This window comes from Eptesicus fuscus, chromosome 18, assembly GCF_027574615.1.
Source record: "Eptesicus fuscus isolate TK198812 chromosome 18, DD_ASM_mEF_20220401, whole genome shotgun sequence".
NCBI lineage: Eukaryota > Metazoa > Chordata > Mammalia > Chiroptera > Vespertilionidae > Eptesicus > Eptesicus fuscus.
The window spans coordinates 41,267,430-41,288,145 of record NC_072490.1 but is presented as its reverse complement, the minus strand read 5'-3'; the positions used below and the strand labels follow the sequence as shown (position 1 = coordinate 41,288,145).

Here is a 20,716-nt window from a genome sequence, read left to right as displayed (position 1 = left end):
GTGTCTGCCCCCAGCCAAGGTCCACAGGACATTCGCAGTTGGCCTGCTTATCTGAGTCCACTGCAGGTTTTGGCTTGTAGATCCCAATTTCCCGGAACCTGCCCCCGGAGGGGCGGAGCAGCAAGCAGGTTACTAATTCATTCCCCCTTTCTCTCTCGTTCAGAAGCAGCCTGCCAGGCACCGGAGCCCAAATGAAGCCCCGAGCCTCTGCCCGCGCCTGTGCCATCGTGCTGGTCCTGCTGCCGCTGCTGGCTGTCCTCCAGACCACCTGTGCCCAAAAGGTAGCGGGAGCCTCGGGCACCTGTGTGCGCACCGGAGTGTGAGTGGTATGAGCTGGTGAGTGAGTGAGAGCCTGTGTGAGGGTGAGCGTGCAAATGAGCACGGATGTGTGTGTATGCAAAAACTGGTGCTGACCATCCACCAGGCATGTCCCGAGGGCTTTATGGACACCCTCTCCCCCTCCCCATTCCCTAGAAGGGGTGATCCTATTCCCATGTTCCAGGTGGGGAATTGCAGGTCAGCAAGTTGCCCCTGGAGCCTGGCAGTGGGGGGCAGGGTGCGAGTGGGGATGGTTAGCCCAGCTGCCCTCTCCCTGGCTGAATGGCCTCAAGGTAATGATGCTTCCTGTCTCCCTTTCCTCATCTGTGAAGCAGGATGATAACAGACCCTATTGAGAGGTTTGTTGTGAAGATGGAACCTGTAACACTATGAAGTGCTTAGTACAGTGCCTGGCACAGAGCAGACACTCACGTGTGTAACAAGCCGCTCAGCCAGGCACCCACCTCCGCTAGGCTGCATGTGCAGGTGAACAGAGCTGGCATGTACACATAGTGTGTCGTATGCAGGCTGGCAGGAGATGTGTAAGGCTTCTTATGTGAGCACATGCGAACCTTAGACCTGGGTCGAAGAGCAAGTGCCTGGGTCAGTGACCTGTGGGAACTGACCGTCTCTGCAGGGCCAGGGCTTGTGCTGCAGGGCAGGGCCACGGGGGGTGGGGCCCACGGTTGCAGGGAAAGGGGGCAAAGAATGTTCCCAGCTCTTAGAGACTAGACCCTGGTCACCTCCAGATTCTCCCAGCTCCTGGAGGCCCCTAGGAGGCCCCTAGCTGTGTTCCTCCATTTCTGGTCGCCAGAAATCAAAGAACTTGTTTACTGCCCTTGCACTGTTCAGAGCTAAGACCTTGACCTTCCTGATCCCAACCAGGGCCTGGAAAAGTGCGAGTCCCTTCCCAGACACACTGGGGCTCAGGCTCCACCTTCCGTCCCCTGTGTTGGTCCCTGCCCCTGGCAGTGTAGGGTGGGGAATGGAGCACAAAGCTGCCTCTTATTTGAGAGAAAGAGCCACATGTGAAATGTCTCTCAGGGTTTTGTCTGAGGCATCCATCGCTCAGTGGGGGTAGGGCCAGGACATGGTTTGGGACCTAGGTCAGTACCCGACTCTTGAAGACCATTGCTCCAAGCAGGGCTGGCATTGAGACAGTTACCCCTCCTCCTTCACTGCTCCAGAATGCCATCGACATCTACAGCCTCACTGTGGACTCCAGGGTCTCCTCCCGGTTTGCCCACACGGTCATCACCAGCAGGGTGGTCAACAGAGCAGATTCCATACAGGAGGCCACCTTCCAGATGGAGCTGCCCAAGAAAGCCTTCATCACCAACTTCTCCATGTAGGTGCCTTCCCGCCCACCTCCGTGTCCCCTTCCCATCCAGCACTGCCATCCCCTCCCCACTTGTCCCTCAGGAGAGAGGGCCTCCTGCTGACAGGAGGTGTGTGCACTCCACCTGCAGGCAGCACAGGGAACCAGAAGCTTTATCAGAAACTTATTCTCAGAGATGTTCCACCCAAAGCCCACTCCCTTCCTTCCTCTGTTCATCCCTCCACCCCTCCCTCCTTCTCTCTCTTCCTCCTTCCCCCATCCCTCCCTCACTCCCTCCATATTCCATCTGTCCCTCCATCCCCTCCGACTTTCACCCCTCCATCCACCCACCTCTGCATTCCTCCCTGCCCTGTGCTGGTAGGAAGAGGGTTCAAGCCTTTTAGCCCTGTGTCTCCCACTGAACTGGGATCCTGTCATTTCCCTCCTCCCCAGCCTGCCCCACACAGCTGGGCACAGGGCTGGGTGCACACGCAGCTCAGAAAGCACCTTCAGGTTCCTCTGGGACAGGCTATGGGGGGGGGGGGCAGTTGGAATGTGGGGCCAGAGGGGAAGGGAGAAGAGAGGCCAGGACTTAGCTCAGCCCTGCCTCCTCTGCAACCTTCTCTTCTGTCCGTTCCGTAAAACGAATGTTCACTTACGTTGTGCGTGCCTCAGGGTAGATGGAGGGCTGGCACACCTTGCAAGGCTGCCCGCCCTTACCCAGGGTCCTGCACAGTCTTGTACACAGTAGGCGCATGATAAATGGGTGAGGTCCCTGTAAAGGTAGGAGTCACTCTAATAGGAGGCACAGCAAGTCTTAGAGAGGCTCCCTGGAGGAGGTGGGGATTGCAGGGAGCCCCCCACCCCCACCACCAGGCTCTCAACAGCACTCACCCTCCTGCCCCAGGATCATCGACGGTGTGACGTACCCAGGGAACATCAAGCAGAAGGATGCAGCCCAGGAGCAGTACAGCGCGGCCGTGGCCAGGGGGGAGAGCGCTGGCCTCGTCAAGTGAGCCCAAGGGGGTGTGGGAGACCCCAGTGGGGGTGGGGCAGAAGTTGTCCCTTTAGTTCTGCTTCTGCCTCCAGTGTCCATACCCTACCTGGTCTGGAGGGGCAGGCCTGATGCCCTCCTCCCCCAGGGCCACTGGGAGAAAGATGGAGCAGTTCCAGGTATCGGTCAGCGTGGCTCCCTCTGCCAAGGTCACCTTCGAGCTGGTGTACGAGGAGTTGCTCAAGCGGCGTCTGGGAGTGTATGAGCTGCTGCTGAAAGTCCAGCCCCAGCAGCTGGTCAAGCACCTGCAGGTACCTGGAACTACCTCCTCCCAGGAGGCCTCCTAGAGGACCCGGTGCTGCTGAGGATGGCCCTCCTGCCCCCGCTGTCTCCTGAGAGGCCAGCCCTGGCTCCTGGCTAAGCCAGTAACCCATTTCTTCTTCCAGATGGACATTCACATCTTTGAGCCTCAGGGCATCAGCTTTCTGGAGACAGAGAGCACCTTCATGACCAATGAGCTTGCAGACGCCCTCACCGTCTCACAGAACCAGACCAAGGTGGGCCTGCCACAGGGGGTGGGAGGTGCGGGTACCGAGGGGCCTGTCTTCAGGCCAGTCGGGTGAGCCTGGATCTCCAGAGAGCGGGACAATTGGGCAGAACCTCTCAGCTGGCGGGCTTCTGAGGTCTCTGGGTCTGCGCTGACATGTGGCAGATGAGGAGGGCAAGGCCTAGAGGAGGAAGGCGGGTGCTGGTTTGAACCTGAGGTTAGGGGGCGCCTGGGAGAGGACACTGACCTAAGGGTCCCAGGACCAGGGGGGAAGGTGGAGGCTGGATCGCACACATCCTCAGCCCAGGCTCTGCTGGCACGGCTCCAGAGTTGAGGCTCCTGGCTCACACCCATCCACTGTTCTGAGGCCGTCCACCTGGCAGCCCAGCCTGAGAGAAAGTTCCCTGGCATTTGACATAAGGTGGAATTCCCATCCTGGGTGATGCTCAGATGGGGTGCGTGGTGTGAGCGTGGCCTCGCTGCTCCCCAACATCAGCCCAGTTGGTCGTCCCTCTAGGCTCACATCCGATTCAAGCCGACTCTGTCCCAGCAACAGAAGTCTGCGGAGCAACAGGACACGGTCGTGGATGGCGACTTCATCGTCCGCTATGATGTGAACCGCACCCTCTCTGGAGGCTCCATTCAGGTGCGTGGGCTCCAGGGAGAGCAGAATAACCAGGAAATCCCTCCATCCTCAGGAGCCTGAGCCTGGCTGTTGGAGAAGAAAAGGCCAAAAACTGCTCCTGCCGGTCGGTGTGCACCAAGGGCAACAGCCAGAAAACACGCAGTTTCGTTCTGCTGTCCCTGAAAGAATTCCCTTTCGGAGGCAGAAAAGTTTCATCTGCTAAAGAAGGTTTATTACCTCTAAACTGCCTCAGCGATTCAAACGAACAGGAGGCAAAGTGGAGTAGAGTTCTAGTGGGTCGTGCATAGCTGGGAAGGTTTCAGCAAAAGGGTAGCTAGACTGAGTGCTAAGAGATGGTGAGGAATGCGGGGGGCGAGGCGGGGTGTGAGTGGGAAGAGACCAACCAAAGGACTTGTATGCATATGTGCATAACCCTGGACACAGACAAAAGGGTGGTGAAGGACTGGAGGGGGTGGCAGACTAGAAGATGTCAGTGGGGGAAAAAGAGGGACAGGGCTGCAGCTCTCATCACCTGGGGAGTGTCTCACTCTGGTCATAGATCGAGAATGGCTACTTTGTGCACTACTTTGCCCCCGAGGGTCTGTCCATGATACCCAAGAATGTGATCTTCGTCATCGACACGAGTGGCTCCATGATGGGCAAGAAAATCCGGCAGGTGGGTACCATAGGCCAGGGCAAGACCCAGAAAACTCTCAGCTGCCTCACACCATCAGCTCTGGTCTAGCAGGCAGACCCTCCCTCCTCCAGCTTCCTGGGTAGGAGGCATCCAGAGACCTAGGTCAGAACTGGTCCTGCCCCTGGAGCATTCACCATGTGCCCCCTGCAGGTGTGGCCTGGGGGTGCAGCTCAAGGGCACATCAACCCCCAAGGAGAACCCCCTGAGACACCCACCTCGTTTCCCCTTCCCCTGACAGACTCGGGAAGCCCTCATCAAGATCCTAGAGGACCTCAGGCCCGAAGACCACTTCAACCTCATTAGCTTCAGCGGGGAAGCAACCCAGTGGAAGCCATCGCTGGTGCCAGCTTCGACCCAGAACGTGGAGGAGGCCAAGAAATACGCTAACAGCATCAAGGCCCAGGGAGGTGAGCACCAGGGCAGCCCTGCAGGGTGGGGGCTTCCGGGCACGAGCCCCGCCTGAGAGGCATCCTGAGAGTGTGTGCCCCTCAGGAACCAATATCAACGATGCGATGCTGATGGCCGTGCAGCTGCTGGAGACAGCCACCCGGGAGGAGCAGCTGCCCTCAGGGAGCGTGTCCCTTCTCCTCCTCCTCACTGATGGCGACCCCACTGTGGGTGAGGGCACAGCCCAACTCCAGGACACACTGCCCAGGGGCATCGCTAGGGGTGCATCCTGGCTTGCTGTGGGACCTGGGGAAGGAGGGATCCCTGAGGCCTCTCTGGCTCTGAGATTCCAAATATCCCCTGAGCAAATCCCTGTTTTCTCACTCCTGCCCCAAAACGCTGGGTCCAGGCGAGACCAACCCCACGGTGATCCAGAAGAATGTGCAGGAGGCCATAGGCGGTCAGCACAGCCTCTTCTGCCTGGGCTTTGGCTTTGACGTCAGCTACGCCTTCCTGGAGAAGCTGGCGCTGGACAACGGCGGCCTGGCTCGGCGCATCTACGAGGACTCGGACTCCGCCCTGCAGCTGCAGGTGCCAGCCTACCCCTGAGGGCTGGGTGAGTCTGGGATGACCCTGCCCGGCCCTGGTGACATCCCCCACTCTGCAGGACTTCTACCAGGAGGTGGCCAACCCCCTGCTGACCGCAGTGACCTTCGAGTACCCAGGCAATGCCGTGGAGGAGGTCACGCAGGACAGCTTCCGGCTGTTCTTCAAGGGCTCCGAGATGGTGGTGGCCGGGAAGCTCCGGGCCCAGAGCCCTGAGGTGCTCTCCGCCAAAGTCAGCGGGCAGCTGGTGAGTGTAGCCGGCCATCCCGGCGTGGAAGGGTGGCTGCAGCAGGCATTCAGAGGGGCTGGGTTCAAACTGCAGCCCTGTCAGACTCCGGCCGACTGACCTTGGGCACGTTACAAAGTGCCCCCTGCCACCATGGATGACCTCAGTCCCCACTGCATGGCTGGTGGTGGGGATTCAATGAGATAATGTCCTGACTCTCCTGAGAGCACCTGAGCTTGCCTGCACGTGGTAGGCACTCCGTAGTCAGTCAGTGTTGCTGCTGTGCCCTAGGGCACTGGGTTTGACATCCCTCTGTCCTCCACCAGCCCTCTGAGATTGCAGTCAGGCAGGGAGGGCTGCTCCCACTTCACAGATGAGCAGACTGAGGACCTACTTGCCCTGGGGCCCATTGCAGCCCAGGCAAGACTCACCCCAGCTCATCCCATGGTGCCCTCTCCTTGCCCAGTTCTCCCTGCCTCTGTGCCGCAGGGGACCCCTCATTCCACACAGAGAATCTGAGCAGCTGCCCTGAGCCAGAACCTTCCTGGGCCCTAGGGATTGCCCTCGTGGGACAGTCGTTGGTAAATCGTCACACGAACAAGGAAAGACCCAGAGGCTGGGGTGTCCCTGAGAGGATGAACCCAGGCACTTAGGGGAGCAGCACGGGAGCCCCAACCTGACCTGGAGGTCCGGGAGAGCTTCCTGGGCAGGACTCAGCTGCGACGGTGGGATGAGTAGGAGGTGGCAGAACCAGATGGTGAAGTGATGGAGGAATGTCTCGGGCACGCATGGCAGGCGGGCACACTGCGACAGGCCTGAGTCTCAGAGAAGTGGCACGTGTTACAATGAGCAGTGCATGCAGGTGACCAGAAGCCGGGCTTCCACCCCCTCTTTGCCACCTCCGAGGGGTGAGGCCTGGGGATTTCACTGCATCTCCCCGTGCCTCCGTTTGCTCCCGTGTGAAAATGAGAATCGGTCATCTTACCAGCTTGTGAGACTGCCGTGGGATTAACATCTGGCCCAGGGTAAACATTCCACACGTGTTAGCTGCCGGTGTTATCCTGGAGGCTGGCAGTTCCCAAAGTGCGGAACCCAGGGTGACTAGGGAGAGTCACACATGTCATTGTTTGAGTAATTACGTGTTTATCCTAATGTATCTTCTGAGAAATGTAACTCCAACCCCAGACGTAGGACTTCCCTGGTCGTATTGCTTGGGACGAGGCCAAGTGGAGAGTGTTAGTCTATTTAACGTTCACTTAAGGAAAACCATCGAATAGATAGCTGTGCAGGTGGATAGGGCATTTGTGCAGGTGGCCTGCCGGTGACAAAGGTGTGTGAGGCCTGGCTCTGATGAGAGACAGAGGAGGGCATCTCCAGCAGCGGGAATGGGGTCTGATCCACATCACAAAGGCTTTTCGCCGACGGGCAATTGTGACAGGAAAGGCTGGAGTTTGTCTTCCCTCAGGCCCCACGTCCCAGGGTGCTGGCCAGGTCAGCCTGAGACCAGGATGCCCCACCCCGGGGAAGGAAGCAGCAGTCCTTCTAAAATTTGGGCACATGTGTCGCTGTCACCACTGGACAGTGCCTGGTCCCAGCAGAGCACAAGCTTGGTCAAGGGGCAGCTTAATGGGGTACATGGGGCTCCAAACCCTTATGAAAGCCTGAGATCTCTTTCCAACTCTGCCATGACTGCTGGGGAAGGCACTTGTCTCTCTGTCCCCAGCGTCTCCACCTTTGGGGTGGGCCGTCTTGGGACCCTGTCTGCTTTAAACTGCATTTGCTGCTGCTGCTGCACTGGCCTGGGGTCCAGATCCCGTCCTCATTTTCCTTCTTCCCAAAAGCTGCACCTGATCTGAGTTCCTGGCTTTGCACCTGTGATAGTTTCTACCTTTCTCTCCACGTCCTTCTCATCCTTGGAGGCTCTGTGGCTGAGCCCCTTCCACCCCTAAACTCCCTCCCTGTTCCCCGCGTGTTTGAAGGGAATGCAGTCCTCACAGCCAATCCAGGGGACCTGCCCAGTCCCAACTAGGATTCTCATGGAAGTGCTGGGATGCGCCAGGCCAGGTGCGGGCGTCAGGCCCTCACTGCTGCCGCCTGGCTGGGCCCCTCTTTCCAGCCCACGGAGAACATCACCTTCCAAATGGAGTCCCAGGTGGCAAAGCAGGAAGAGGAGTTCCGACAGCCCAAGTACATCTTCCACGGCTTCATGGAGAGACTCTGGGCGTACCTGACCATCCACCAACTGCTGGAGCGAATGTGGGTGGCCTGCACCCCCAAGGGCCTGCTGGGGCGGCCACACACGGCCTCAATGTCTTCCCAAGGTCCTCATGGGTGGGACAGCACAGGTGGCCTGGGCATCTCCTCTGTATGGAGAGGGGGGGGGTCATGGTGTGGTGTCTGAGCTCCAGACTCTCCCAGTAGGGACCCCGTCCCTCACCCCCAAGGGTCTGGATGGGAGGGAGAATGGAGCTAGGCATCCAGGGACCTGAGGGGCCTCTGATTCTCTCTACCTGCAGGGTTTCTGCGTCCGAAGCTGAGAAGCAGGCCCTGGAGACCCAAGCTCTGGGCTTGTCGCTCAACTATAGCTTTGTCACCCCCCTCACGTCCATGGTGGTCACCAAACCGGAAGGCCAAGACCAGTCTCAAGTTGCTGAGAAGCCCGTGGAAAGTGGTGGGTGTGAGAGTGGGCTCCTAGCCTCTGTGGCAGCAGAGTTGGACCCAGTCTTCTCCCTTCCCCCTCCCCCACATCCTGACCAAGACCCTAACCCTGCCACCCAGACTCCCAGGACCTCCAGGAGGTGCTTCCCATATCATTGATGAGGAAACTGAGGCCATGTCTCCCAAATGCACTGCACCTATCTAATGGTTGGGTTGGGAAGCAAGGTTAAATAAGCACTTCAAATGTATCGAAACGACCCGATAGTATCTCCCTCCCTCTCTCACTCACTCTCTTTCTCTCCCTTCTCTTTTTGTTTTATCCAGAAAAGGTTCCCTCAGGTAAGGGCCTAATACCTTCAAAGGCTGGTGTTGGTGATGGGTGGCTGTATCAGGACCTCGGACCCCAGTCCCACAGAGTTGCTGGCCAAGGCCTCTCCAGCCCAGCCTGCTGCCAGGAGGGGGCATTGTCTGCCCAAGCACATTGGTGCTTTAGTCACCTGTTCGCTCAGATATTGGCTGTCCTGGCGCTAGGGGCACAGTCCCCTTCCAGCTGGATGCACACCCAGGTCTCTCTGATTTCCAGGTCGCACTGTCTTCAGACATGGAGCCATGGGACACATAAGGCCCAGAAAACCAAGTAGAAAAGCAGGTAATGGGAGGGGATATTGACAGAACCTTGACCCAGGCCACAGGCTGGGCTCTGCCCTGACTGTGGGTGAGTGGCTTGCTTGGCTCACCTGGCTGGTGGCTGGGCTGGGTCTCAGTTCAGGTGTGTGTGATTAGGAGGCAGCCATGCAGGACCTTTTGTTAGTGGCAGAAGAAACTTCAGGGGACAAGGTAGTTGGAAGTGACTGATATCCCAGCGGGGAGGACTTCAAGAAGGTTCCTTTTCCCAGATTTGAGTTTCTCCGGGTTGTACGGGGAGAGGCTCTCAGAGTGGTGGGTGTGGGAAGGGAGCCCTCTGCCCTCTCTACATCCGTCTCCCAGGGTGGATCCCAGAGCCCTGGCGGTGGGGCCCCATGACTCCTCTTGAGCAAAGACTGCAGGGGTCAACTTTTCTAAAGGTGCAGGTTCCCCGTTGACTCCAGTTCATCACCGGCTCCTCAAGGGACCACCTGGATTTTATCCTGCTTCAAGTCATCCTAATCCATTCTCTAATTTGGATCGGGATCTGATGCTACTGAGCGGGAGAGGTAAGCCACTTTCTGACCTCATTTCCTCAAGGGGATAGGTAAGCCTGCCTGTAGACTTGGAAGAGAGCAAGCACCTGCACAGGGCTGGGCACAGACAAGGGACAATTGCTGTGGGGCTTGACATGAAGTAGTGTGTCATGTATTTTCACTGAACCAGACTCATTACACTCTGGAGGCTGGCTCAGCATGGAACCTTCTAGAAAGGCAAGGCTCCCACCATTCCCAAAGCCATGAGTGGCCCCATGAGCTGTTTCTGACCTCCAGGCTGGATTGAGACCCAGCCACAACACCAGCTGGACCCTGTCTCCTCAGTGATTTTCCTAAAGTGTGCTCTCCTAGGCTGGGTGTATGGGGGACAGGGGTCGCAGGGCTGGAGCTTGGCGGGTGTCAGGTGGCAGGGATGGCTGGAGCGCATGCTGATTGCTCTGAATCCTGACTGCCTTCTCCCTTTCCGTTTCTGGCCAATCCTGTACTGGCATCTTTCTCCACAGATGGTCCTATTACAGTGCTTGATTACGTGGACGAAACAATGGAAGGTAGGCCCTCAGACCAGATTCCCTGGAGTGGACGATGGCCCTAGAGCAGGGAGACCCTGGGATGGGAGAGCCCTGGGAATCTCTTGGAACCTGTTACATGGTTTCTCAATGTTGAAGTGGAGAAGGAACCCTGGCCACATCCATACACTATCCCATCCTTCCTTTGCCCCTGCCCCCAAACTCTGAGGAAGGGGTTGCCTAAACAAAGACTTTTTCTTTCAGAAACAAGCCCTACAGCCGCACCACCAGGTAAGTTGCCTGCCCTCCTCAGCCCCCCTTCCCATCGCTGCCCTCCAGATGGTTCTACCTGCCCCAGCAACCACATCTGTTTCCCAGCCCCCATCCAGGCTCCCACCGTCATCCTGCCTCTGCCTGGGCAGAGCGGGGACCAGCTCTGCGTGGACATCAAGCGCACCTCGGGGCCATTATTAATCCTGTTCGCAGACCCTGAGCAAGGTGAGGCCTGACCAGTCACCTTCCAGAGAAACCCTCTGCAGGCAGTGCCCAAAGTGACCTAGAGGCAAAAGCCCAGAAGGGGAGGCCAGGGCTGATGGAGGGGCATATGAGGCTGCACGAGGTCACACGGGAGTGACTGGGCCTTGGCAGACAAGTGGGGGTTACTAGGGAGAGGCAGAGATTGGCAGAAGCCCAGAGCCCTGAAAGAAGTAGTGGGACCTTAGAGAGTATGGAGGAGTGGAATGGAAGAGGAGGGAGGGTGCTGACCAGACCTGCTCCCCACCGCCCAGAAGGGTCATACTGGTTGAGCTGAGATGTCACATGAGACGTGGGAACATACAGCACTCAGGGATGCTCACACACGGTCTCCCACCTCCACACATCAGGCCTAGTGTCTGTTTGCTCTCTGAGGGCGGGGACCGCTGATTTTCCATCTCACTCTTGGCCATGGCCCCTAGCTCAGGGCCAGGTGCACTACAGCGCTTTCTAAAGGTTCCTGGACCTCAGACCCCATCTCCCTTCTCAGAGGGCTCATCTGAACCTGTCCATCACTGAGGGTTTGTGGCCCTTCCAAAGTCAAATGCAACCAAGGGATGAGAGAAAAGATTGTGGAAACCAGACTCCAGTGTGAGGGAATGCTGGGCACAGGGCAGTGAGGAGGGGGCTGGTGAAGGACAGTTCTGGGGACATAATCAGAGAGCGCCTCCTGTGCAGGCCAGTGTCCAGCCGGGCCATGCCTCTGACCTCTGCTCTCGGCTCTCAGGTCTCGAGGTGACTGGGGAGTATAAGGTGGAGAAGGCCCAGTTCTCACAGATCGAGGTGGCTTTCAAGAATCCCCAGCTGCAGGTCCACGTGTCCCCTGAGCACGTGGTAGTGACTCGGGGCCGAAGAAGCTCTGAGTACAAGTGGAAGGAGACGCTGTTCGTGGTGATGCCTGGGTAAGCCGCTGGCTGGGTACCAGCAGTGACCTCTGAGGCTACGTGAGCCAGTGACAGTGCTGACCGCTGGCCTGAGGCCACAGGCTTGGGGATGAAGTGCTTGGGCATGAGTCCTCTGCAGGGGCCGCCCCACCGGTTGGGCAGAGCCAGACCTCTTCTTCTCTGGGGGCACCAGCGGTTGTCCCGGGGACCTGGCTGCTCACACACGGTCATGCCCCTGAGCACTGACCCTTACACTCATACATACCCCCACAGACCTTTCATTGGCCACCACACATGCAGGTCTGGGTGACCTGGCACTTCGGGGGGACCAGATGTGGGCTTCCCCATCGGAATGGCCACACCTAACCGTGTCCCTCTCCCATGCAGGGGACAATGTGGGTTGGAGCCACAGTGCTGCTGATCGTGTGTGACCCTGGGCAGGATGCTTAGACTCTCTGAGCCTCAGTTTCCTCACTCATACCTGGGGAGAATCACCCCAAGCCGGAGTTGGAGGCTAAGGGGAGACCCAATGAGGGAGGTGACAGGGAGCACTTTGCTCAGTAGAAGGGGTGGTGCCCACGGGGCATGCCGGAGGGCAGCTGTCTCCGTGGGGAGGGAATGATGACAACAGTGAGGAGCTGGAAGGCACTGCACCAGAGGAGGTTAGGAAAGTCTCTCTTAGCGCACTCCTGACGCTCTGAGGAGGAGAGTGTCCACCCAACACCTGGCAGCAGGCAGGTCACGGAGGTGGATGGTGACCTCTCTGGGTGGGGCTGCCTGACCATCGAGCCTTCCAGAGGCAGCTCTCCAGGTGCAGAAGTCACGAGGGGCCTGGAGTGAGGCCGAGGCTCGGGCCCTCTGGGAGCACTGCCCCTCTGGTCCCAGCCTGTGCTGAGTACAAAGAGCCTCGTCCATCCCCCTAACTGAGCCCCTCAGTGGAGCCTGGATTGCACCTGACAAGTGAGGGAGCACCTGGCAAACCTGAGGGCTCACCTGAAAATCTCCCCATTTCATAAAAGGTCTTCAAGTTTCCTGTTGTCTGATAAATACATGCGCACCAGAAGATGGGGTAAAGAGCTCCTCTTAGTCATAGTGCCAGGCTCCACACACTTTCACGAGCTACAGATCTCCATGTAGAAAACCAGACCACACCTCCTGTAGTGAGTCTCCTGGAGACAGTGGAAACTTAGTGCAGGTCCCTTTAAGGTAACCTCAGAGTACCAGCAGGGTCTTGTTCAACTTGCTCGAAGGAGTCTAACATTAAGAAAACCAAAAAGGTAAGCCTGTCAGAGATTATTTTAAGTAAAGAAGACGGGGATAGAATCAGAAGAGACTTGCCCTTCTACATGTTAAACATACAAGTAAACACTGATCCAAGGGCAAGTGGCTCCGGCAGAGTGTGTCCGATACCCCCGGAATCATATCAAAGGAATTTGTGGGGAACCAAATCTAAGACAACAGAGGGAAAGGAACCGTTACTTTGTTGGATAAATGCTGGGATCACCAGATATTATTAAATTAACTTTGGTCCCAGTTGCTAAGGAGAAAACTGAGGCTCGGAATATGTAATGGACTTCCCACCCAAGGCCACAACAGGGATGTCCCCACCCATCCCACCCCAACTGCCAGGGTCCCCTGAGGGTGTCTGCATGCCTACCTTGCTCTCAGGAGCCTATGTTTCCCCACAGCCTCACGATGACCATGGACAAGGCGGGACTCCTGCTGCTCAGCAGCCCAGACAAAGTGACCATCGGCCTGCTGTCCTGGGACGGCCCTGGGGGCAGGGGCTTCGGCTGCTTCTGCGGGACACTGACCGCTTCTCCAGGCACGTCGACGGGATCCTTGGTATGCAGCCCATGACCCTGGCTCAGGGCATCCTCCATCCACCTCTGCCTGGGAACAGGCAGTGCCGTGTGTCTCCCAGTCCCCGTGTCTTCACCCTCACTGACCACCCTTTGTCTCTCAGGCCGCTTTTACCGGGGCGTGCTCTGGGGGCCCCCAGATGCCACAGATGAAAGCAAGCGAACACTGAGGGCTCATGGGTTTGACTTCAATGCCACCAGGTGACTCCACACAAACAGGCCACGGTGGGACTAGGAGGCTGAGAGCTGGTCCCTGGGGCCTCCACTCCCCTGTCCGTGCCTGGGAACTAGAGATAGTCAGGTGAAAGGTTGATGCTTTAGACATGTCTGACCCAGCCCTCAGTGTGACCCCACAAAAATGGTCAACTCAGACCCACAGAATACACCCCAGTCAGAGATCACTAAGGGTGAGTTGGTTGGGGGCATTAGCAAACTCCCTGAAGTCTCAGAGTCCTGGACCCTGGACAACTGGGTGCCCTTGGGTGACTGGGCCTTGTCAGCCTGTGCTGGAGGGAATGCTGAGGGGCCCTGAAACTCCACCTTCCACTTGCCCGTCCCCAGCTCTCTCCCCTTCCCACCACACCTGAGATTTGCTAACCACCCATATGTCTGTCTTGTCTATCCATTCCAGAAAGCTCAAGCTGGATTACCAAGAGGGGACCCCAGGAACAGAGATTTCCTGCTGGTCTGTTGAGCTATAGTCCTGATGGCAGGAGTTATACCCACCCACCAACCTCAATGCCCCCCCCCACTGTGTGCAGATGGCTATCCTCCTGTGACCACAGCTGCCTGTGGGGTCTCGACTGTGATGGGGAGGGGAGTTCCACTTATTACAAATAAAGGAAGGTAGTGTAAATCGGGGAGTGGGCGTCTCTGATTCCATCCAGCCAAACCCCAGGGCTGTAGAACCTCCTCCCGCTGAACACTTAGCATCAGGTGACATTAGAATCTTCCCATGATCAGCCCTCAAAGGCCTGTGGCCAATAGTTCCCTGAGGAGCTTTTGGTCCGCTCCCTTCATTTCGTAAGATGGAAACTATGATTTAGAGAGATTGAACCACCCATGTAATATGTCACTCCAGACCCCCGCTTGGGGCCCTGGGCAGGGAAAAACATCCTCTGGGAGCAGAGGTTCAGTTTCAGTCCATGAAAACCAGTTTTCATGTCATGTCATGTCATTTGTTAATCCTCACCTGAATATATTTTTCCATTGATTTTTTAGAGAGAGTGGAGGGAAGGGGAGAGACAGATAGAGAAACATCGATATGGGAGAGGCACATTGATAGGTTGCCTCCTGCACGTGCCCTGACTGAGGCTAGGGATCGACCATACAACCAAGGTACATATACTTGACCGGAATCGAAGCCAGGACCTTTAGTCCTCGGGTTGATGCTCTACCCACTGAGCCAACCAGCTAGGACCATGGAAACCAGTTTTGACTCTTCCTACCTCTATTAAAAAAAGTGAACGGGTAGAAGTTCTCAGCAAGCTTTCCAATGGGACTTGCTTGATGCAGTTTGATTTTCACACCTGGGCTCCCCCCCTGGAAAGAAGCTAGCACTGGAAGACAGGAGACAGACATGAGGCCCTCATCCCAGGAGGGAAGCGTCTGTCCCATGGAGGTGTCCCAGGCCCCCAGCACTAAATCCTCTCCTATCCATGCCCTGGGGATAGTCACCCCCAGATTCCACCCAATTCCTGCACAGTCAGAGCGTACTTAATAAACATTTAGAGCCCAGGTAGCTCAGTTGGTTGGAGCATCACCCTGTACACCAAAAGGTGCAGGTTCAGTCAGAGCACATACCTGGGTTGTGGCTTTGATCCCCAGTTGGAGCACGTGGACAAGGCAACCCATTGATGTTTCTCTCTCACATCAATGTTTCTCTCTCTTTCTATCTCCCTTCCTCTCTGTCTGAAAATACATACATATATACATACATACATACATACATAATAAATCAAACATATCCTTGGGTGAGGATTTTTAAAAAAACTTTTTTAAACAAAGCCCATGGGAATAGGGAAGAGCCGAGTTGGGGGACATGCGGTTGGGGACACCCTAGTGGAGAAGCTGCAGCATAAAACTTTGCTCTGAGCTTCCCCGCAGCCAGAGGAAAGCAGAAAATGAGCTCATTTGCTTGATAAGAGGAAGCAAACCAGATCCTCAGGGGAATCCTTTTCCCAGCTCTTGAGCTCTATAGGGTGTTTACTGAGTGAGTCTCTCTAGAGGGGCCAGAAGAGAGGCCCATTGGGGGCTCCAGCAGCGGGTTTGCCAAACGCACAGACACACTCCATCTGCCTCTCCATCTGCCTGGTCGGCTGGCAGGGGTCTCAGGCTGTTGCTGTGAGACGAGGGAGCTGCCTTGGTGGCTCCGTCCGTCGGACTTGCTGTGAGGCCAGCTGTGAACACCTACCAAGATGAGAGTCAGGGGGGCCCACGCCAAGCTCACCCCTCTGGGACACCACCTCTGGGCTGGGCTCTGCTTTGGGGTTTGTATAACAGCAGAGGAGTCCTGGGTGACTTTCTGGCCCAGCAGCTGGGCAGGGTGCCTTGGTGAACAATTGGAAGTAGGTCCATGCTCTTCATTGTTTTGTTCACTGAGTGCTTTCCAGCACCTCCTTGGGCCAGGCCCTGTGCAGAGAGCTGTGGGCACCATGACAGACAGTGCCTGTTGTGACAGCTGCCACCCAAGAACGAACAGGTGCTGCAAGGATCCCAGAGGGAGTCCTCTTGTCCTAGCTGGGGAGGATCCGGGAAGCTTCCTGGAATGGGGCATGGCTGGGGCTGAGTTTTGACGAATGAAGAGAAGTCAGCCCAGTAAAGGAGGTCAAGGACACTGGGGCCGAGAGCCAGGACATTGTGGACTGAGGTCAGGGTAGGAGAAGGGAAGCATGGGGGTGAGGAGGATGGGTGGAGAGGTGCAGAGGCAGGGCCAGGCCAGCACTGGCTGGGTGCACCTTGCAGTGGAGCATGATTTCTATCTGAAAGCCAGGGAGCCATCAGAGGCACAGCCAGAGTGCCGTGGGACTGGGTTGAGGACAGAATCTGCCTGGAATTGGCCTGCAAGGAGGGCCTCCCTGACTGTGTTGAGGGAGGGGAAGAGGCAGATTTGGGCTGTGGGCCTCCTCTGCCTTTCTGCCAACCTGCCAGGCTAGGCTGCCAGCTGGAGCGGCAAGACAAGGCAGGGCTTGCCTACTTTCCCAGGTTGGGCCATTTTTGCCAGCCCAGCCTGGACACCTGCCATATTTACTCAGGAGCTGTGTCTCCTGTGGCCCTCTCCCTAGAGTAGCAGCAGCGCCAGTCCACAAGTTACCCCTCATACACGCCTGGCAGGAGGGGGACTCCTCTGCTCTGAGATAAATGTTCCTCCTGGACTGCCCCACCCCCAATACCCTCTCCAGGAACCCAGGCTGGTGTCCCTAGGGATACAGAGGGGCCCTGGAGTGGCAGGTAGGACAATCTCCTTGTGGCCATGACCAGATCCCATCTCCACCCACTGGCATTCATGATCCTTCCCAATCAGACTCCAACCTCCTCTGGCCTTATTGGTGTCCCTTGCAGTGCCATCGAGCAAAGCTGCCCACTGTTCCCTTCAAAGGGGTACCCTCGATCCAGCATGCTCTTAGCCCGCAGTCAGAGAGAGCAGCAGAGGCAAATGGTCTGGGGCAGGAGGGGCTATGTTTGAGGATCTGGAAGCAGTGTGTGTGTCTGGAAACAAGAAAGTAAGGGAGATGCCTGGTTCATGGAGTTGATGAAGCTGAGAAGCCATAGGAAGGACTTTTGTCTTTGTCCCCAAGAGCAATGGGTGGGAGATGTCATTGACGGTGTAGGCAGGGAGATGATTGGTTCTGCTCTGGAATGATCCCCCTGGAAGCAGGGAGACCACTGGCGAGGGCAGTTTACTGTTACTCAGGTGCGAGAGGCTCGCAGAGGCCCTTAGTCAGGAACTGGTCTGACCCACCCCTACCAGGACTTTGTGGGGTATGGTTGGATGATCCTAGGATCCCAAGCCTGCTGAATGCCAAACTTGAGGCAACCATACACAGGAATGGGGTCACTAAGCTGTGTGCCCCCAGATTCTAGTCAGATTATTGGGTTTGTTGATGAACTAATGGATGGTTGATGGGATGGGTTGGATGGATGGATGGCAGTGGGCGGGTGGGTGGTTGGATGGCATCTTACAATCCAATGCAGACTTGTGCCAGACCTGGAGGACTCTGCTTTCTGAGTCACAGAAGGACCTCCAGGCCTGAATGACCTGACAGGAGCTCCTGAGCAAGGACCAGACTTTCCTCATGAACCTTTTGGTGCTCTGAATTGCCATCAGCCCTATCCCAACTTCTCAGAGACTCTTTGCTCCAGAGTTCAATTTATTTTTAATATACATTTTGACTTGCCAAGTGTTGTGCCAACCAGCCCTCTGACCTAGGCATTGCTGGGGAGAGGGGACCAGGAAGCTGCCTTCCTAGGAGCCAGCCCTTCCTTTTGAGCTGTCAGGTCCCGGCTGGTGTTACCCAGAGCAGGGGGGCTGAGAGAGGCATGCAAGGCTGGCAGCGGTCTGGATTCCACCGTGTCCTCTATGGTTCACAGCCCTCCTCAGGCTGGCTCAGTGGGTCCGCTCCAAATGGCCACAGCGTGAGCTGGGCCAAGTCACTCAGAACAGGAGGCAGGGGACAATGTAGTCGCTGTGGGACTCCATCACATCACCCCTTGGCCTTTGACACTGACGTGGTGAAACACCAGCAGCCACATGTGTGCCATTATGGACATCCTTCTGTAGTCTTTCTGGGAGAGCCCCTTGGAAAAAGGAGAGAGATGCTGTGATAGCACAGGGTAGAACAAGATGGCTGCTACGCTCATGGACCAGGTTGAAGAAGGGTGTGATGTTGCCAACTACATAATTCTATGGCAAAGAACGAGGTTGCATAGTTACTCTTCTAGGGGACTGAAGTGATGCCTTTCCCTGATACGGAAGGGCCAAGAGGGGGCCAAGACCCCAGAGGAAATGGGGGCACCCACAGAAGACCAATGTGTGTGGGCAGAGAGGGGTCTTTCCTCCTGGCTTGTTTAGTGGGCAGGGTGAGGGTGTCAGATGGGTCCCTACTGGTGGACTGCAAAGCCCGACTGTTGCTTCACAGCATTGTGGCATGTATCTTTGTGGGCTCATTGCCTGGGTGTTGAAGTCAGGACACTTTAAAAGCCAAGGGAGGGCAGAAGAATTGTCCTGGGAAAGGAAAAACATTGACACTGTCAGCCCCTGCCATCGCCCAGGTAGCATGGCCACTGGCCTTCCAGTTTAAGGCAAGGGATGTGTGGGGTGCTGTGTGTGGGCAGGGGGAAGTGGCTAGGATGGCCCTTGCACATGCTTTTCCCTATGCCTGCACAGCCTGAAGCTTGACCATTCCATACCAGCGCCCGTGTGACTTTGTTGACATATTGCCACTGTCCAGCACGTAGAAGCCCAGATAGTTAAGGTGGACGGGATGTTTCTTCCACACCTGGTGCGAGAACCACCTTAAAGGCAATCGCCTCTTCCAAAGGAGACCACTGAGCCTCCCTGGCTGATCTTCACAGGAACCTAGGGGAGAAGAGGAGGACAAGCAGTGGGGCACAGTGGCCATGTCCACCAGGCATCTGGAATCAAGGACATCCTGGCAGAGCCCACCCTGTGCATGGCACCTGAGAACACAACAGACTCAGGAACTAGTTCAGGGCGCTGGAGGAAAAGACATGTCATGGCATGCCAACTCTGCCTCAACTGAATGCATTCTTACTTTCCTCTGTCAGCAGGAAGGGGTGTCCTCAGATCTGGTGGCCTGGGATCCGAGTCCCAGCTCAGCCACTTAGCTTCCTGGGCAGGTCTTCCCATCTCTGAGCATCAGCGGGAATAACACACCTGCTGCCTACGTGGCTCTGGGTAATCTAAAGACATAGGATGAGGCTGAGCCAGTTTTGGGAAACTAATAATTCAGCCAGAGAAGATGCAAATAGGATTCTTGCTCATTACCAGATTGCCACGTCTTACCTGATCCTTGGATTCCATGTAGCCCTATCCTTCAAGGTCAGGCCCTAATGAAACTGTCCATCTACCAATTCTGGTTCTCACAGGGACCCTAGGCGTTGACTCAGGTCTACCATGGTCACCCTCCCCCAGGGCAGGGGGGGCTGACACTCTGGGCATCTGTCTTTCCCTGTAACCCCGTTATGGGTCTTCTGCCTTCAGATTTCTACAAATCTTCATCGAGTCCAGGTATGGGGCCTTTACCTTTTCGAGGTGACCGTGCTGTATCCAGCCAGCTGAAAGTACTCTGTGAGCCCATTCTGCAGAGTAATCTTCTCTGTGGTGTCACCTCAATCCGGAAGTCCATCGGAGCGTTGAACAATGCCCACTTTGCCAAGGTAAGTCTTTCTGTTCTTAGAGTTAGAGCTTTTCCCTTGTCACCAATGATCTGCCCATTTACTGTTAAGCCTGCCAGGGGCAAGGGGCAGTAAGAGAACCAGGGAGATCTTCTGATCAGCTGGCCATTCAGGATGTGCCCTTTTCCCCTCAGCCAGACTGCTGCGACGGGTAGCAGAGCGGGGGTCCCCAGAAGAGACCAGAACTTCACAGTTAACCCATCTGTTCCTAGACACTCTTGGGTAATGCTGGTGGCTGAGGGCCCACAGTGTAGACTGTCTCTTTGCCTGGGCCAGGAAGTATTATTGTTCAGAGAAAAACTATTCCCAGCTGTAGGCTGAGTCCTGCCTGCAGGGCCAGCCTGCCCTTAACTCTAACTCTCTCCCAACACACTGGTCTTTGGGAACCTGGCTCGCCTGTGGTTCTGGACAGCCCTCTCTCCAGCATGTAATCTACATAGAAAGATAGAAGTGGATCAGAAAAGATGGCGGCGGAGGTGAAAGGCTGATCTGTTGCCTCGCATGGCAGTTTCGGAAATACAAACAACTGAAACATGGACTGGTGAGGGTGGCGACTGCTGCTCGCGTCTCCCCAGACCGGGCGGGTGCTCTCTCAGTCAGCACCGCAGCCGGGGCCATGGGCTCGTGGGCGCCGCGGCAGCTGCTGCTGTGGCGGCGTGGCCGCGGACTCGGTGCAGCGGCTCTTGGTGAAGGAATGCAGGAGGGGCTCATCCGTGCCACCGACCTGGCCGAGCTGCCCAGGAGATCCTCGGGGCCCCGGAGGCCGCCAACACTGATTTGGGGATTCTTAGGATTTCCCATCTTACATTCAAGTCCTTTAGCCATTTTGACAGAGGAGAACCAAGAAGGCGGCAAAGTTAAACAAAGGAACTGCGAAACTGCTCGCGCACACAGCAATTTCGAGGGGCACGACTGGAGGACGGAGCGTCTGCCACCCGAAACTACAGGAGAGATGG

The 20,716-nt window shown here is 56.5% G+C and overlaps 2 protein-coding genes across 2 annotated transcripts in view; both read left to right on the top strand.

The window, feature by feature from the left end:
* Nucleotides 1-164: 164 nt before the first annotated feature.
* On the top strand, nucleotides 165-14,044 carry LOC129147168 (inter-alpha-trypsin inhibitor heavy chain H4-like). Its single transcript, XM_054708159.1, is given in 23 exon segments — nucleotides 165-281; nucleotides 1,506-1,666; nucleotides 2,544-2,648; nucleotides 2,779-2,941; nucleotides 3,077-3,187; nucleotides 3,695-3,823; nucleotides 4,362-4,478; nucleotides 4,738-4,906; nucleotides 4,992-5,117; nucleotides 5,296-5,477; nucleotides 5,554-5,739; nucleotides 7,835-7,974; nucleotides 8,235-8,389; nucleotides 8,701-8,715; nucleotides 8,960-9,025; nucleotides 10,061-10,105; nucleotides 10,328-10,354; nucleotides 10,442-10,561; nucleotides 11,325-11,499; nucleotides 13,170-13,257; nucleotides 13,260-13,326; nucleotides 13,448-13,544; nucleotides 13,975-14,044. Coding segments are annotated over 23 exon segments (2,604 nt in total). The 5' UTR covers nucleotides 165-191.
* Nucleotides 14,045-18,186: 4,142 nt separating this feature from the next.
* The window catches only part of LOC129147167 (inter-alpha-trypsin inhibitor heavy chain H4-like), an 8,355-nt gene continuing 5,825 nt past the window's right edge, over nucleotides 18,187-20,716 (top strand). Inside the window, exons 1-3 of the mRNA XM_054708158.1 lie at nucleotides 18,187-18,221; nucleotides 19,567-19,593; nucleotides 19,637-19,742. Of these exons, the coding sequence (XP_054564133.1) occupies nucleotides 18,187-18,221; nucleotides 19,567-19,593; nucleotides 19,637-19,742 (168 nt within the window). The remainder of the gene's footprint in view (nucleotides 18,222-19,566; nucleotides 19,594-19,636; nucleotides 19,743-20,716) is intronic.